The following is a 16,750-nucleotide window of genomic DNA, read 5'->3' as shown; positions in this document are numbered from 1 at the left end:
ATCTGCAACTGTCGCCGCCCCAGGCTCTTGTCCCACTCACCCCACCAGGTCTGTCCCTTTTGGGCGCTAAGAATGGCCCTTTCCTACCCGCGGGCACTGCCCAGAAACCTCGGATGCCAGTTCCGAGCCCGTTAGCAGCCCACCCGGAGAAAGCAGCTGCAAAAAGCTAGACGCGCCACTGAGCCCAGGGCACGAGTTGATGTGGAGTTTGAAAAACTTGTCTGAGCGCGCGCCAAACTCTGATCTTTTAAACCTTAATCCTACTTCCCCTTTCGTGCTCTTCAAAAGCTAGGCGAAACCCTAGCTTTCCTGCAGGTGACAGTGCCCAAGTGGCACTGACAAGACAACTTTCTTAAGAGAAGTGAGCGGGTCGGACACTAGGTGCGGTGTTGAGGCTGGCGTGCACGGAGGAGCACATTGGCCGACGGGGCCCGGAGAGGAGAGTCGCTGTCCGCCCGGGTGCGGGTTTAAGCGCCAGGCGCGGCGCTTGCAGCCTCTGCTGCTGGCGAGGGCGGGCGGGCGTGGACGCCCTGCGGACGTCCAGCCCGAGATAGGAAGTGGAACTGGGAGCGCGTGGCGCAGACTGAGCGGGAGTTTTGGAGGGAGTTTGCATGTGGTCAGCTCCGGGCTGCTAAGCCAGCCCCCAGCTCACATTACACTCTATTTATAACCTCTCAGAGCCGTTTCCCCCTGAAAGCCGTTCTCTGGGACCACCTTCTTTTGGCTTTAACCTCTCCTACTCTTGACATCTGAGTAGCTCGAAGGGAAGCTTCTCCAGGTCCGAGTGTTTATACGTAAAGGAGACTGGCCGCTAGGGCTCAGGACCGGGATTATCCGAGCTCTACAGAAACGGCGGCTATTTGGGAGGGGGAAAACACACGATTTCTAGTGAAAAGTGACAGAGGTTGGTAGCGTTTGGAACCACCGTGAAGTCTTCTGCCTGGAACCCGAGACTTGCATGCTATGGAACACCCGCTCTTTGGCTGCCTGCGCAGCCCTCACGCCACCGCGCAAGGCTTGCACCCGTTTTCCCAGTCCTCACTCGCCCTCCATGGAAGATCTGACCATATGTCCTACCCTGAGCTCTCCACTTCTTCCTCGTCTTGCATAATCGCGGGATACCCCAACGAGGAGGGCATGTTTGCCAGCCAGCATCACAGGGGGCACCACCATCACCACCATCATCACCACCACCACCACCAGCAGCAGCAGCACCAAGCTCTGCAAACCAACTGGCACCTTCCGCAGATGTCCTCCCCGCCGAGTGCGGCTCGTCACAGCCTCTGCCTCCAGCCGGATTCGGGAGGGCCCCCGGAGCTGGGGAGCAGCCCGCCGGTCCTGTGTTCCAATTCTTCCAGTTTGGGCTCCAGCACCCCGACCGGGGCCGCGTGCGCGCCAGGGGACTACGGCCGCCAGGCGCTGTCACCCGCAGAGGCGGAGAAGAGAAGTGGCGGCAAAAGGAAAAGCGATAGCTCAGGTAAGGGCGCACCGGGTACCGTCGGCGAAAGGGGGCGGGGAGATGACGGAGAAGATTCTCGCACTATATAGTGAGGCAGCAGGGAATACGGTATGTGTCTTGCCCTTCTGGCTCCCCGCCGCCAAATTCCGTGGGGCTGCTTTGGTCCTGTTATTTGGGAGCACGTGTTTCTCCAAGGGCAACACTGCAGCCAAAGCGCTAAGCTCTCCAAGGTTCAAACTAGTTTACCAGAGGGTTAAGAAAAAAGGACAAGTGACAGTATGTGAAATCGATTGCGAAGCGTGACCTTCCATCTGAGCGGTGAGGAGGGGAGTACACCCTGGGATGCAGCGTCCGCTGGGCGTGCGTGCGGGTGCCGCTCGTTGACTTTCCCTTGCAAGTTCCCGACTCGGAGTGGCTCGATTTTTCCCATCGTTAACTGGATTTCCAAATTATTGCACAATGTTTGGAACTTGCAGTGGAACTTGGCAGAGCGTATGAGAAAAAAAAAAAAAAGTTTTACTTTTTAAAAAAAAAAATTATTATTCTGATTTCAGAGTTCTTTAAATAGCACCCATTCCAAATGGTAAAAATTTCGCTTGCTTGGGGAGGAAGACAATCTAGGAATTCGGAGGATTTTAAGGAATGTATCAAAGAATGGTAAATAAATACATGTTCAGACTCTTGAAGAAAAACGATTTTTAATAGTAGTTGTATTCGTGTGGTGCTGATCTAAACAGAGAACCTGAGTTTCGGAAGTGGAAAGTAAAATATCCTTCGATTCAGTTTTATTGGAGGCAATATTTGGAAACAAGCAGCAGCCGGGGTAGTGCTGGTTCTCTACGTGCTAGAGGCTGGTATGCGAGGGTGCGCGCAGGAGGCGCTGATCTCCGTGGGGATAACGAGTAGCCACGCAAAAGGGAACCTTACCAAACGCAGATGCTTGAGGGCCCAGAGTGCCAAGTAAACTGTAGCAATCCCGAGAAACTAGTTTTTCGGGGAGCTCCTTAAAGCCCTAAACAATCTGTATCATCATGACATTGTTAAAAGACACTTTACAATTAAGAGAGTTGTGCGTTTGTTTTCTGTAGCTATAGCGTATCCTGCGTTCCGTCTTTTAGGAAAGTGTCATTTTTAAAATACAGTATTTATGTATTTTTCTTCTTTTGCGGAATTGGTTTAACAGTCCTAGAAGGTAACTACAGAGATTGATGTGAAGGATTGAAAAATGTTTGTTGTAGCCAATGCTTTAGGTAAGAGCCCACATAAATGGCAATGATTGAGCTGCATTGATTTCATGTTCCTTTGCAGCAGTGGTATCGGTTGTTCTTTAGCGTTAGTATGAGATGGATTCTTCTACCACAAGTTTAAAATCTACTTTTACTTTCCAAGGTCAGGGGTGAACTTTTAATGCTCCATCACAAATTAGTTAATATCTAAGAAAGTTACCAGCAGTATCATTCATTTTTAACGGTTTTTACTAACCATACGTGAAACTCTCTTAAGACAGAGTTGAAAGGTTAACCATAACCAAACGGTTTCCATCTTAATTTCTTTAAAAAAAAAAAAACCACTTTTAAAAATACAGTTTTCATTTCCTGGGTTCAGCATTTGACATCAATGTAACTTTTTTGGAAGCAGATCCCAGTTCAGGTTGGTCAGTCCATTTTTGCAATCAACAGAGGCTCTTACTGTTCATTTTACTTTCTGCAGTGAAAAACCTGTGATGGACTGTTCCTTTTGCTTCTGAACGGAATCAGTGTACCCAAGCTTCTTAGGTAAACTGAATTTTTATATAGGCACATATTATTTTGGTTCGGGGGAAACAAAAAAAGCGGGATCCAAGAACTGCTTCCCTTAAATTGTTTTGATAGCAAGTTTCTTAAGGAAACTGGTTATACTAATAGTACTATCGTTTGGTGGGAAATAACCATATAACAAAGTAAGTTTATATTTACATGATGAAACTGATTAGAATACTGGGACATCAGCTACATATAGTCTTAATCCATTAGATCTTGAGTGGGAAATACAATTAGCCATCACCAAGGATAGAATCACTGGGGAGTTAGATTGAGTGTTTTCTGTTCATGATGGGATATTTTGAAAGAACTTTTTGACTAACTAAAAGGAAATATCACAATGGGTTCCAGTTAAATATATGTGTACTCTTAAATATAATTTGGCAATCTCACTATTTGAGTTAATGTTGTTAGATCTTTAGATAGATTTAGATTCAAGATATCTTTCTCCCGTGATGTTTCAGTTGGTCTTCCATACTTATGTTTATACTTATTTCATTTCATAGTATTATAAAGGCAACCTGATCTAGCGGGAACTAAAGCAATGTAGAAAATCATATAATTCTGGCATATTATTAACACATGAATCTCTCCTTGCTTACTGCACTGTTTTAATATTTCAATATTTCAAAAAAATTACATTAATTTCTGAACTCTCAAAAGTTTAAAATTGTATTTGGTGGAAGTCATATCATGCTTAGTAGAGTTTACTTATATTTTGTTAGGAAGTTTATAATTACTATGTACTTATAATTGAAAGTAAATATAGTACACAAATCCCAGACATAGTCAGAACCAGAATTCTTTATCGTTACATATAATACCCAGATTATCTGTGTATGTGAACGTGTGCATGGCCCTGTGAAATTCAGATAGAATTTTAAGCAACAGAAAATATTGAAAAATGTCCCAAATTTTTATCCATGGTAATGATGCTAAAGCTACAATGTGTAACATTTTCTAGTATGCCTTTACATGTATTTCTCCTCCCAAACACACACATATGCAAACTCAAGAAGCCTAAGGGTCTAGAAACAAATATTTATGGACTTTGGGCTTCCATTATAGTTTATTGACTATTGAAAATAGCCAAGTTTAATGGAAAAGCACACTGTTATTTTTATATGTGTTAAACATTTTTGGAACTTTGAACCTGCTATGCTTTCCAGCATTATTAGCAAAGCCAACATCTGTGACATCTTCAAAGGAACTCTTAAAAATCAAAACTTTACAACTGCACTTAAAACAATCTATAATAAGCAGGTGATTCTGAAAAAAATGTCTATAAATAGTGTGAATTACTTGGCTTCAATTACATGTGATTGTTCTTTAAGCAATGTAGTAATAGGTGTAAACTGTCCAGATTTAGCTAAAATCACCAAAACAGATTAGTCAATCTAACTTTAGTTTTTATGCAGGTAAAATACAGTATAAACATGTGAATATTTCTTATTCAAATTAGTTTATTGAATGTAAGTGTACATTTTATAAAAAAAACAAAATTACATTAAAAAGGAAGGAAGTGTTTTGGGAATGTGGATTTTACAAGGTTTTGAATAATATTAGATTCTTGTAAAATTACAAATATTTATAGCTACAATATCATAAAATACTTGTCAATTATATTTGTCTATATGCTTGGCTATGCAGAATGACAAGCATTACCATAATAAGATGGAACTTAAATACAGAGGAATTTCTTCTCCACCATAACTCTAATATTATATTGTAATTTTTTCTAGATATTTCAATCATCGTGTTTTCTGAAAGGAAAAAAATACTTTATTATTCATCTCTGTGTTACTGGATTAGGACTTTTCAGCATTTGCTTTAGAATTTAAAAAAAGTACTGGATCTTGATAATTATAGAGGACTACTGAACAAATTAAATGTCTCAAATCTATGGAATAAAAATAATGTCAGTTAAGTCTTTTTCTTGGAGTGGTAGATCAATTTTAGGTGTGAACATTTTTAAATGGTGACCTGACATAAAAAAAATTCTAAGTACCATTGACCTACATGAGTGTTTTCAAATGATTACACTCAAAAAAGTCAAGAGCAGCAGTCTCTTTAGAATTAAGGCGCTTTATTGTTGAAAGTTAGCAATGAATGGAAGGAAGAATGAAAATAAAAATAGAATTAGTTTTTAAGATCTTTGTAATTGTCTTTATTTATAGTTCCTTTGGAAAGGAAAAGCATTACATACAAGGCATGGCATGGCTAAAACTTTCATTTTGGTGGAAAACCCTGTAATGAATATTTAAAATTTTAATCTTACTTTATAGTACCTATCAATGGAAACCATTATGTTGGCACCCCATAAGCTGATCTCTACTAATAAACTGAAAAACAAGTTTTAAGTATTACCCTGTTTTTCCTCTGTGCGATGTGAAAACATCAGTCCTTCATCACAACATTGGTATTTATAATAACATAGTGTTTATTATGAGACCTCTAAGAAATTAATTTTAAACAAAAATGAAATCACAAATGTGGATAAACTTTTTCATCAGATTCAGAGAAATTTGGGAGACTAATTCCATATTTAATAGAAAAATTAACTTTTTTTATTTGAGAAATAACTTGTGGATGAACTAATAGCTGAATAATGTAAAGATTAACCACATATAAATCTATTTCATATAAGGGGCCTGGTATTGGTGCCAATATTATTCATTTGCTGTAGTTAAGAGAGAGAGAGAGAGAGAGATGTATATATATATATATATATATATATATATATATATACATACATATATATATATATGATGGGCAGTTTTATTAACTATATTAAAAATGGCAGCCAGAAACAAAGATGTGAAGACTTTTTAAATTTTCATTTCAAATGGGAAAGACCAATATAATACAATAATATATTCTGGCTTTTAGGACTTTTTCATTTAAGTATTTTATTTATAAAATTTCAGACCATGTCTCTTTTCTAAGCATTCTATAATGATTATAAACATCTATAAATGATGTATGCTAAGGAAGGGAAATTATTAGAAGACAAAATATTTTCAGGAATTCCTTACTTAATATTTGTTGAATTAATAGTTGTAGGTGATTTATCTCTCTCAATTTTTTTGTATTTTTGTTATAATGTTTTTTATAATAATAAGACATTTTCTGGGAAAGTATATTAGCACATGAAGTGAGACTATCAGGAGTAGCATTTTTTCCACCTTGATTGAAATCATAAAATAAGAAGGATTAATTCTTGAGTGGCCAGTTAAATTACATTTCCTGCGTTTATGGTACTGGTGACTGATTCTAGAGATTAAAATAAAAAGAAAATTTTAAAAGGATGAAATACAAACCAGGACAAAAGTCCACAAATCAGAAACTGAGGTAGGTATGATGTATTTCCTCTTTAATGTATTTAAGAAATAAAACACCTTTTATTGTCACAGCTTATTTTTCTGGATTATGTGTTTTAGTCATTAAGGTGCCTTAATTATCAATGACAGCCTTTCTTTCTGTAAAGAAAATGAAGCACTAACAACTTTCCTATTTTTGTTATGATGCTCTTATGATTGTTTGTTGGAACAACTGTATTACACTGAAAACTCTAAGTAGGGATGGAGGAATACAGTCAAGAAAAGTTACTTGTAACACTCTATCATATTCATCGGTGAGGTTCAAAATCCAACTGGCGAAAACCTTGCAGAGTATTTTATTGCTCTCATGGAGTAAAACTTAAAACGGTAAAGGTCATTTAGGTCTCGGCCTTCAATTTGCCATTACCTATGTTGAAGCAGAATTCATTTAAATCTAATGTCTCTGATGGTTTCTCTGATGTTTCTCTGATGGTTTCATTTACATTATAAAAGCGTAGGGCATTTATTTGCCCATAAGAAGTTGTGTTAGTATTTTAAGATACAAAATAACCAGTAAATTTCAGATATAGTTTTTATATTTCAGAATAAGCATTTCTATTTGAAACCTTTTGACATATTTATTACTGAATTAACAGAAAATTACTTAGTAAGAGTATACATTCATATGTGGTTGGATGGGTCAATTATTAATTTTCCCTGTATTTAGAATTTTAAATATGCAGTAAAAAGTCTCCAATTATTCACGAAACTTTCATTTGTAATGTTACATTTTCCACAGCAATATAATACTTCTTAATTTACATGTTACTCTCTGTAAATTGTGTATTGTATGTTGTGATCCTGGTTCTTGTAGGATTCTGAAAATATTCTAGGATACCTTTTTTGATCTTTTACATGTTCATATGAACAAGACTCATCAGGTGAAATCTGTACTATATGCATACATTCTTGGAAAGAGTTTGTGTGAAAGAGAGGAAAATACTTTCAGTAATAATCAGTTCTCTCTATCCTATATTAAAAGTGAACAAATCAGATCTTTAACCTACATGCTTCTTTAAAAAGTTAGCATCTCCTAAAAGTTTAATGATTCTAAAATATTTGTGTATTTTGGTGACTCAATTCTTATATCCTTGGATTTACGGTAAATATAACAGAAGTTTACAAGGTAGTAAGTTATAGTGGTAAAAACATTAGGATTTTGTTTAAAGATTTAAATTAAAAATTATTGCTCTTCAGAATTTTATAGAATCAACTCATATTCGAATGTTTCAAATGTATTTAAGTGTTCTCTTTGTTTTCATAAGCTTTCTTGCTAAGAAATTTCAGGTATGTTTCTTGAATTTTGGATAAACTAGATTGGCTGGAATTATGAATATAAGGAGTTTATTCTTAATAGTTTTCAGTTCCTCCTGCGTTTCAGTAGAAAGGTTAGTGGTGAGAAGAAAACAAGGAGGGAGCTAAGTTAACTAGGACGTGGTAGCTGTTCTTAAAGCATCCTTTAAAATAATCTTTTTCTATAAAGGTACATTCAGATATACATACGCAGTAATAGACTTCCAATCTCTTGATAAAAGATCATCTGAAGTAGACCATTCACATCAGAGACCTCAGTATAACGTTACATGTTCCGGTGAGAAAATAAAATATTAGGTTTGAAGCATATGCAGCTGTGTCGAGAGTCCACCAGGCTGAGGCTGGTAATCAGTGATAGTCATTAAAGTCAAATCTGCCAACTCCCCTGCAGTTTTTGTTTTCTTTTGTTTTTCTCTTCCTCTCGCTCATTATTCTTCACACACTTCGAGAGATCCCATAATGCTCTAAGAGAAGAAAAACCCTCAGCTATCTTACATGACTATGGGCAAGAAAATGATTAAGATGAAGTCATCTTTCTCTCAGGCTCTGCGGAAACGTAGAGGAGGGTCCAGCTTAGGCGGGTGGATGCCAGTAGAATTTTAAAGGCCTGGAATTTTGCTCTTAAAACTTTGCCAGAAATGACACCCAAACAAAACTTATTTTTGCAAAGTGTTAGTTATTTGCAAATGTAGTGGTGAAATGTATTCAGTGTCTATAGAGGCGGCTTCTTATATTGTCTAGACTGCAGAGTAAACTTGTAGATGATCATTCTTAGCATCCTGAAAAACTAGCAAACTAAACTGAAGTGCATTCTTATTAGTCAGAAAAAAAAAAGTGCAAGGGGCAATGGCTCTTATCAAATGAACAGTGAACACCAAGCAAATTTCACAAATTGATTTTATTTTGAGAGCTAAAACATGGAGTTCAGGAAAATAGAATTGTGTCATCAGAAACTTAGTGGGAAGTAAACAGATAAAATGTAGCTTTGATTTTGTAGGATGCCAATAATTTAACAAATGGCTTTCACATTTTGAAAACCATGTAAAGAGAGCTCTACGGTTAACTGGGCAGATTGAAATTAAGTGACATCTCTCCTTATTTAATATTTTTCAAATGTAAAATGAGCTCTCAGAATGTTTACTGCCTTTACCAATTAAAATCTGTCCAACTACAGGCTACATTCACTTTGGGACTTTTTTAAAATTTGAAACACAAACAGATCTGGATGCATTAAAGTAGAGAGCATCTAGAAGTAAGCTTTTGAGACAGATTGAAATGACAGGAAAGCCAGAGGAGAGGTTAGGCATCCAAATCCGGGGTCCTGCTGCTGCCCACATTTCCAGGATTATCATCTTTTGGATGCTCACCTTCAGAATTCAGGGAATTACATACATCTTTTCTTCTAGAACTGTTCTTTGCTCCTGGAAGTTGACCTTTACCAAATTCATTCTTGAATACTCAGATATTTGGGAAAATAAAAAGTAACAGAAACACTGTGTGTGTGTAATTGTTTTGCTTACTTAGCCATTAGTTGATAAATCCTAAAGGATCTATCTTATTAATTAGTCATCCTATCAGACAAGGAAATAGGTGTCACACTCAAAGGAATAACTGAAGATAGTGTTTGATGATGACCATTTGAGGGTGAGCAGTATGTAGGGGAGCAACAGGAAATGGTCAGTCATCCAGGGTCTGCCCACATTTGGAAAACATTAGCTCCTCTAAACCTGAGGCGGCAAATAAAGGGAGCTATTACAAGAATCCAGAATCTAACAAGAGCAGCCGGACAGAAGCCTTCTGGCAAAGTGGGGACCTCAGGTGGAGGATTGCAGCTGATATCAAATAGCATCCAGTAAACTATCTCCGTGCCGTCCAGTCTCCTTTTGTTACCTCCCATTGGCCAAATATAATCAGAAGACAGTGAAGAGATCACACTAGTCTTGGTAATTAAATCCATGGAACTCAAAAAGGAATGCAGGCTACCGGGGAGAAATACTAATAGTAAATCTGGGAGAACCCAATGTCTTGCTAGCTGTGAATCAACTTCCCTGTTTCTTAGTTTCCTAAACATCAAAGCAAGTTAATAAGCATAAAGCCCTTAGAACAGCGTCTGTGTCAGTAAGTGTTGTTATTTTTATCATGTATCAGTGTAGGTGCAATTATGTCATGGGTGTGCCCATCTGAAAACAATCCCTGTCTTATGTTGCCTGTTTATTTGTATTTTACCACTAATATTGCTGTGGAAAGTATTGCTTGCCTAAAAGCTTGCTGAAGATTTAAAATAATATGCCACTGCCACTAGAATTGTTAAGTCCCATGCTGTTTTCCTGAAATGTAGAGTGAGTTCGAGACCAAGTAGTGTAGGATACTCAAGTTTCTTTCACTTAATCACCCTTAAGATTCCCATTCCATAGTGTCTTTTGCTTGGGCATCTCCTAACCTCCTTTCTCAGGTGTCTCCTGCCACTTTTCCATCAAACACTTCCTTTCAAGAGGAACAAAAAAGCATTTAATCAAAAGGGAACAGAATTTAAGCCAAGGGGATTTGAATATTATAGTGAAATTTCAGGTCTCTTATTTTCAGTTGTTAACTAGGAGAATATAGGTATGACATTTTTTTCTGCCATGTTATGAAGTTTATTGCGGAGAGAATATACGTATTATATCTCCTTGTTATTTTTGGTGGTTTCATTTGGAGACCTTTAGGAATGGTAAATATGCAGATACCACTAAAAGCTAAGACTGTATTATATCCCTCATAAAATGCATAGAAACAGTTTTATTGGATACTTTTGTTTTTTATAGAAAGAGGCAATATTTTTACTTATTTGCGTATTTATTTGTGTTTAATACATTTTTGAACTAATTATAGACTACTCACCTGAGTAACAAGTCCTCGATGATTGGCTGATTTCACTCTGGTAAGCTTAATCACCTCTCCTACACCCACAGTTCAGAGTAAGGAATTCCAGACAAGTACTTTAGGGAAATTTTATTATATTTGATGGTCTGAGGCAGTTGCTTTTGAATAAGTAGTAGAATCAAATACTGTATTGAAATTCTAAATGCCAGATTTAACACTTGAAAGTTCCTAGATTCAAAGCAATTAAATCTTTAAAATTAGAGAATTTCAAATCACTAGTGATTACTTCTCTGCTGGATAATGAAAGGGCTGGGAGGGAGCAGGGAGAGAGGTAGAGGAAGAAGAACAGAATATTAAATGTTCCATGCTACACTGCAGTGACAAGAAAGGGCAAATGGCATTGTCTAGTTCATTATTCTTTGGTATCAAGGTAGGCATGATTGGTCGATTTTCTTAATGAGTTGTGATCTTTAATATTTAAATGGATCATTAGAATCTGAATTATCAAGGCACTACAAGACTCCCAAGGCATCACCCAGTTCAATGAATGTATTTCCTAGATGAGAGAATGTACCCAGGGAAATTAAGTAACGTCTGTCCATTCAGCCAAGTAGTGGAAGCTGAACTTCCATATCCTGACTTCAGCCTAGTGCCCTTAAAAGGAAAATCTCATAAAATATTTTGAAACCTTAAGTTTTTAGTCTCCCCAATAAAAATAAATTTCAGCATCATTTAAAATGTTGGCTACTGCTTTTGAGTGAATAAAATGGAATTTGACGAAGTGCTTCTCTTGGGTGTAAACTGCCTCTCTCTAAATCTGGTTTTATAGTTACCTCAGTTGCTTTTCATTCTTGTTTTATGAATATAAACACTGTTATACTTTCTTAGCCTTGGTTTTCTAATGACATAGTTCTTGTTATCAATTACCAATTTTCCTGTATATTTTTAACACCTCCTACAATAAACCATAGCATTTTAAAGTTCAGTATTTGGTATGGTACAGATGGACTTTGCTGTATTATATCTCTAAATAATAGATATTTATGTAACAGAATCATATTTTAGATAGCCATTTGTGAATTGAAGAATCTGTTTTCTGTTTTAAAATTTTTAATTTAACTCAAGTGAATTTTGCTAAGTTGAGCCTTACTTAAAAAGTATTTGCTCTTTTGTGTTCAAAGTATTGAATAGCTACAAGTAGACATCAAGCAACTCTCCCTTAAATCATTAACTTTATCTCCATTCTTAGAAAAGTATTGATCTTCGTTTTGATTTGAATGCAGTCTTCTTGTGTAGAAGACACTCAGAAATATTAGTGGTTGGCCATTTAGCTTTGGCTAACGAGTTGTATCTTTCTTGTTTCTCGTCCTTTCCTGCCCACACCCATCTTCACCACAATCTCTAAATACCAGACCCATCTGCTCCTCCCCAAATCATTGAACCATACAACCTCTGGATCACTCTGACACCGACCTTTCAAGATGATTCCAGAGTCTTAAGTTTTTACTGGACCCTTAAAACACAAAATTAAACATCAAAAATATAGTTGGTTCATTCAAGAAGTTTTATTTTCCTTTTTCTTCTCTAAACACAACACCATTTTCAAAATAATAAAACATCCCTCTTTTATGTAGTTAATTTTAATTTATATTCAGAATGCTTTCATATTAATCACCTCAATTGATAATTTCTCCTTTTCTACTAGACTTATATTCAGGACTCAGTTGTGCAGCCTCTTCCTACACAGCTTGGCCAAATCCATTCTATTTCACATTCTTCTGTATTTTTTTTCTTCTTCTCTATTTGTACTTTGATGTCTCTTGCACATAATTTAGTTTTCTTTCTTGGACTCCTGATATAGCTCTCTTCTGAGTATCTTTTTTTTTTTTTTAAACTCTTTTCACGTTTCCCTAATGAAATCCTGTATTCAGCATATAGTAATATTTGATTCTCATTCCTCTTCTTGGAACTCTACATTAAACTGAAATTATTTCATACTTATAGTATGAATGTTTAATTATAGGCTTTGATGCATAAAGCACATGGAGTGGCTAATATCCATCAATGATGTACTACTAGATTTAACTTGTAGTGTTTCTTGTGTGCAACCAAATTTTGCTTACTATCTTATGTACATAACATATAATTAGATCTAACATATAATAATATGTCTTAGAAGCTCATATGTATTATATATATAACCACATAGATATTTAAAGTAGTGCTTTTCTGACAAAGTGATCTTTTTTTTTTAAGTCTTTGGAACACAATGCTCAGCATTTGTGTTAGTTTAAAACAGTGTTCTCATACTCCTTATGTGGGTACCTAAATATTTATATAACATCATAGCTGCATTCAAGAAGTTTTCCACAAGATTTTCTGTATTTCCCATTTAGTTAAGAACTCCTCATGATATGCAATGTATTACTTACTGTCTAACTTCCTTTGGTAAGAATTTAGGGCTGTATTTTAAGGGGCTTCCAGCTGAAGTCTCCCAACACAGTCATTACAGCCTTTATTGATCAGCTGGGGCAGTTTTGTTGTTATTGGTTTTTCTTTTATTTTAACCAATATTTCTTCAGTAAATTTATTTATGCCTACCCTCTTAGAAAAACCTTTATATTTTGAGAAAACTATAAATTCACATGCCTTTTATAAGAAATAATATAAAGATCTCATTTACCCTTTACCCATTTTCCCCCAGTGGTGATATCTTGCATAGTTATAAGACACTGCCTTAACCAGAAAACCGATACTGGTACATCCACTAATCTTACTCACATTTCACTAGTTTTACTTGCACTTATGTGTGTGTGTAGTCATCTCTTTGTTGCCTGCCAGGTTTATTTTGTATTTTGATCCCATAGCCTGCAATAGCTTTTATCAATACATATTCATTATTTTCATTAAAAGCTGGCTTTTGACACCTTCTCTGGTCACTACCACTTTGTGCTAATCATTGCATTTCCCTTACCACATCAATGTCTATATATTGCATAATAATACACTTAAATTTTGCCTTGAGGTTCTCTTTGGTATTCCTATTTCAGTCTCCTGTCTTGAATTTGAATCGCAGGCACTCCCTAAGGAAAAGTCAGTGTCGTCTTTGTCTTTTAGTGTGATATCCAGGATCAGTTTAGGTATGCAGACAGAAGTCTTTGGTAAATCCTATTTGTGGCATAGACAATGCTTCACTAATGACGAAATGAATTATCTGTATTAGGGGTTTTTGGAATTCTTGGTTCCAGGCCTTCAGTAGTAGGGCGAATTTGGAAGATTCTTGGGCAGTCCATAGGAGAGTTTAGTGAATATAAAGCCTAAGTAATGATCTGTGTTTGTTTCTGATTGACTTGTATGGATGCTTTCTAAGATCAAATACCTGTAAGTGTGTGGTATAGAGTTACCACTCGTGAATAAATCAAGACAAAAATAAATATGCATTTATTAAAAACTTTATCATAAATCAGTAAAAAAATCCTGCATTTTAAAAGTTAATAACAGTTCAGTGATTGTTAAGCCTAGCTTCCTGTTAATTAATGTATAGGAATGCCTCATTCTGTTATTTTTGGGTGAAACATGAGATTCTACATGATTTTATGCCATGCATTGTTGAGCTTCTGCACATAACAGTCAACCAAGTAAGTCTATTTAACATGTCTGTCCAAGAAAGCCCTAAATTTGAAATCACTGGGCAGTTGGAAAAAATATGGAATATTAATTGATCTGCATTGTTGTGTTTGGTAGTGGCACAAATAGTTGGTGATGTGGGAGAGAAAAATGGGTTATTTTCATATGCCTTTTTATGAGGACATTGTTGCAATGATGCTGATTCAATCCACAATGCCTTGGATTCTGCTTTGAATGTGATTGGCTAACCATATTCAAACAGTGCCACGTGATGAGAAAATGTGGATCTAAGACACTGACAAGTGGTCTGGTTCCTAAGGAAAAAGCAATGATAGTGAGGGGCCGGCGAGTTGAATAACTCATCTCCTTTGCAGTTCTGAGCTTAGTCACGTATCATATAAACTAATGAAGGGAAGGTTTGCAGTAAGCCTCCCTGTGGAGTGAGTTAGCTTTTATTTCTGTAAAAGAGTTCAAATTAATCCATATTGTGATTCACTTTGATGATTTTTTAAAAATTATGTTATCCACGACTCTGCTATTGATTCTGTTTCAACAATTCCTTCATTTCATAAAGAAAAATAACTTTCAATGTCTCCTTGCTTCTGGTCTTTTTTATCAACATATAAGATTACATTATTCAGAACAGTAACTCAACACTGACATTACACTGACATTACACTGGAATGACTGGGGCAGTCTTAAAAAATACTGCTGCTTCATAGATCGTGATTAAGTTAATCTAGAGTAGAGCTGGAATTTTTTTAAATTTTAAGAGAAAATTACAACATTTAAAGAATAGAGAAAAGCATATAACAAACACTCATTTGACCACTGTGTTCAGTATTTATCAACACATGGCAACACATCTCATTTATACCATCCCACTCCTCCTTTGCTTTGTTTTAATTATTGTTACTTTTTAAATATTTTATTTATTTATTTGAGAGAGAGTGAGAGAGAGAGAGAGAGCACACGAGTGGAGTGAGGGGCAGAGGGAGAAGCAGACTCCCCACTGAGCAGGGAACTGGACGCAGGGCTTAATTCCAGAGTCCTGGGATCATGACCTGAGCCAAAGGCAGATGTCTAACAGACTGAGCCACCCAGGCACCCTTAATAATTTTGAAACGAATCTCAGATATCTTATTTAATCTGGACATTGGTATTTTTAAAAAGTCCCAAGTGATTCTGGATTGAGATTGGGAATTACTGGCTTAGAATATTGTTATTAGGTTGAAAAGTTCTGAGAAGCTTTATATTCTAAATCTTATCCTTTTCTGCACATGGAGAGCAATGTTAGACCTGGTTGCTCAATAAAAAATTATAGATTTACTAAAAATGGCCATTTGTGTGACTACATCACCAATAATCATAATACTTTTCTATGCTGTGTAGTGTGGTAATCACTAACCACATATAGCTACTTAAGTTTTAATTAATTAAAATTATATAAAATTTTAAAATCAGTTCTCAGTATCACTAAGCACATTCTACATACTTAGCAGCCATATGTGACTGTTCTGGCTAATGTATTAACTAGTACAGATACAGAACATTTCCATTTGTTAGAAAGTTCAGCTGAACAGGGCTTTTAGACAAAAAGACAAACTCCCTTATCTTACTCTTCAGCTACTGAAAGAATCATCAAGGATGGGAATCTCCTCAAGTGGAGAAAGAGATTATGCAAATTTAGTATCACACTAAGCTAAATGCAGTTAAAAGTTTAAGTGTAGAGTTGACGCATATATAAAAGTAAAATGTGGGGCGCCTGGGTGGCTCAGTGGGTTAAAGCTCAGGTCATGATCCCAGGGTCCTGGGATCGAGCCCCGCATCAGGCTCTCTGCTCAGCGGGGAGCCTGCATCCTCCTCTCTCTCTCTCTGACTGCCTCTCAGCCTATCTCTATCTGTCAAATAAATAAATAAAATCTTAAAAAAAAAAAAGTAAAATGTAAAGAGCATTACTTTGTTCAAAGATTTTTTGGATAAATGCTTGCTTGCTTAGTCAGCCAACTGTTTACTAAAATAAAATACATTCACAATTTTAAGGAGGCCAAAATGTATCATAAAATAATTATTAATTAAACATAATGAATAAGCCTGGGGTTTGGGCAGTTACCAACGTAAAAGCAAAGTCAGAGATATTCCATGGCTGAGTTATAAATACAGAACTCAAATAAAACAAGACACAATATAACAATGGATGTAAATATTAAAAAAACAACAGAATTTTGGAAGAGGGAAGGCAAACAAAGCATATCAAAAATGTAAGGTCAACTAGGGAGATTCTTCCAGGCCTCTTGAGGAATAGGGAG

General features: G+C 36.4%; 1 protein-coding gene across 1 annotated transcript in view; it reads left to right on the top strand.

The window, feature by feature from the left end:
• The first annotated feature begins 587 nt into the window (after positions 1 to 587).
• Positions 588 to 16,750, top strand: part of MEOX2 (mesenchyme homeobox 2) — a 63,934-nt gene continuing 47,771 nt past the window's right edge. Inside the window, exon 1 of the mRNA XM_047695622.1 lies at positions 588 to 1,477. Within this exon, the coding sequence (XP_047551578.1) occupies positions 964 to 1,477 (514 nt within the window). The 5' untranslated portion in view covers positions 588 to 963. The remainder of the gene's footprint in view (positions 1,478 to 16,750) is intronic.

This window comes from Lutra lutra, chromosome 11 (genome assembly GCF_902655055.1).
Source record: "Lutra lutra chromosome 11, mLutLut1.2, whole genome shotgun sequence".
NCBI lineage: Eukaryota > Metazoa > Chordata > Mammalia > Carnivora > Mustelidae > Lutra > Lutra lutra.
This window is presented reverse-complemented; position numbering and strand designations above follow the sequence as displayed.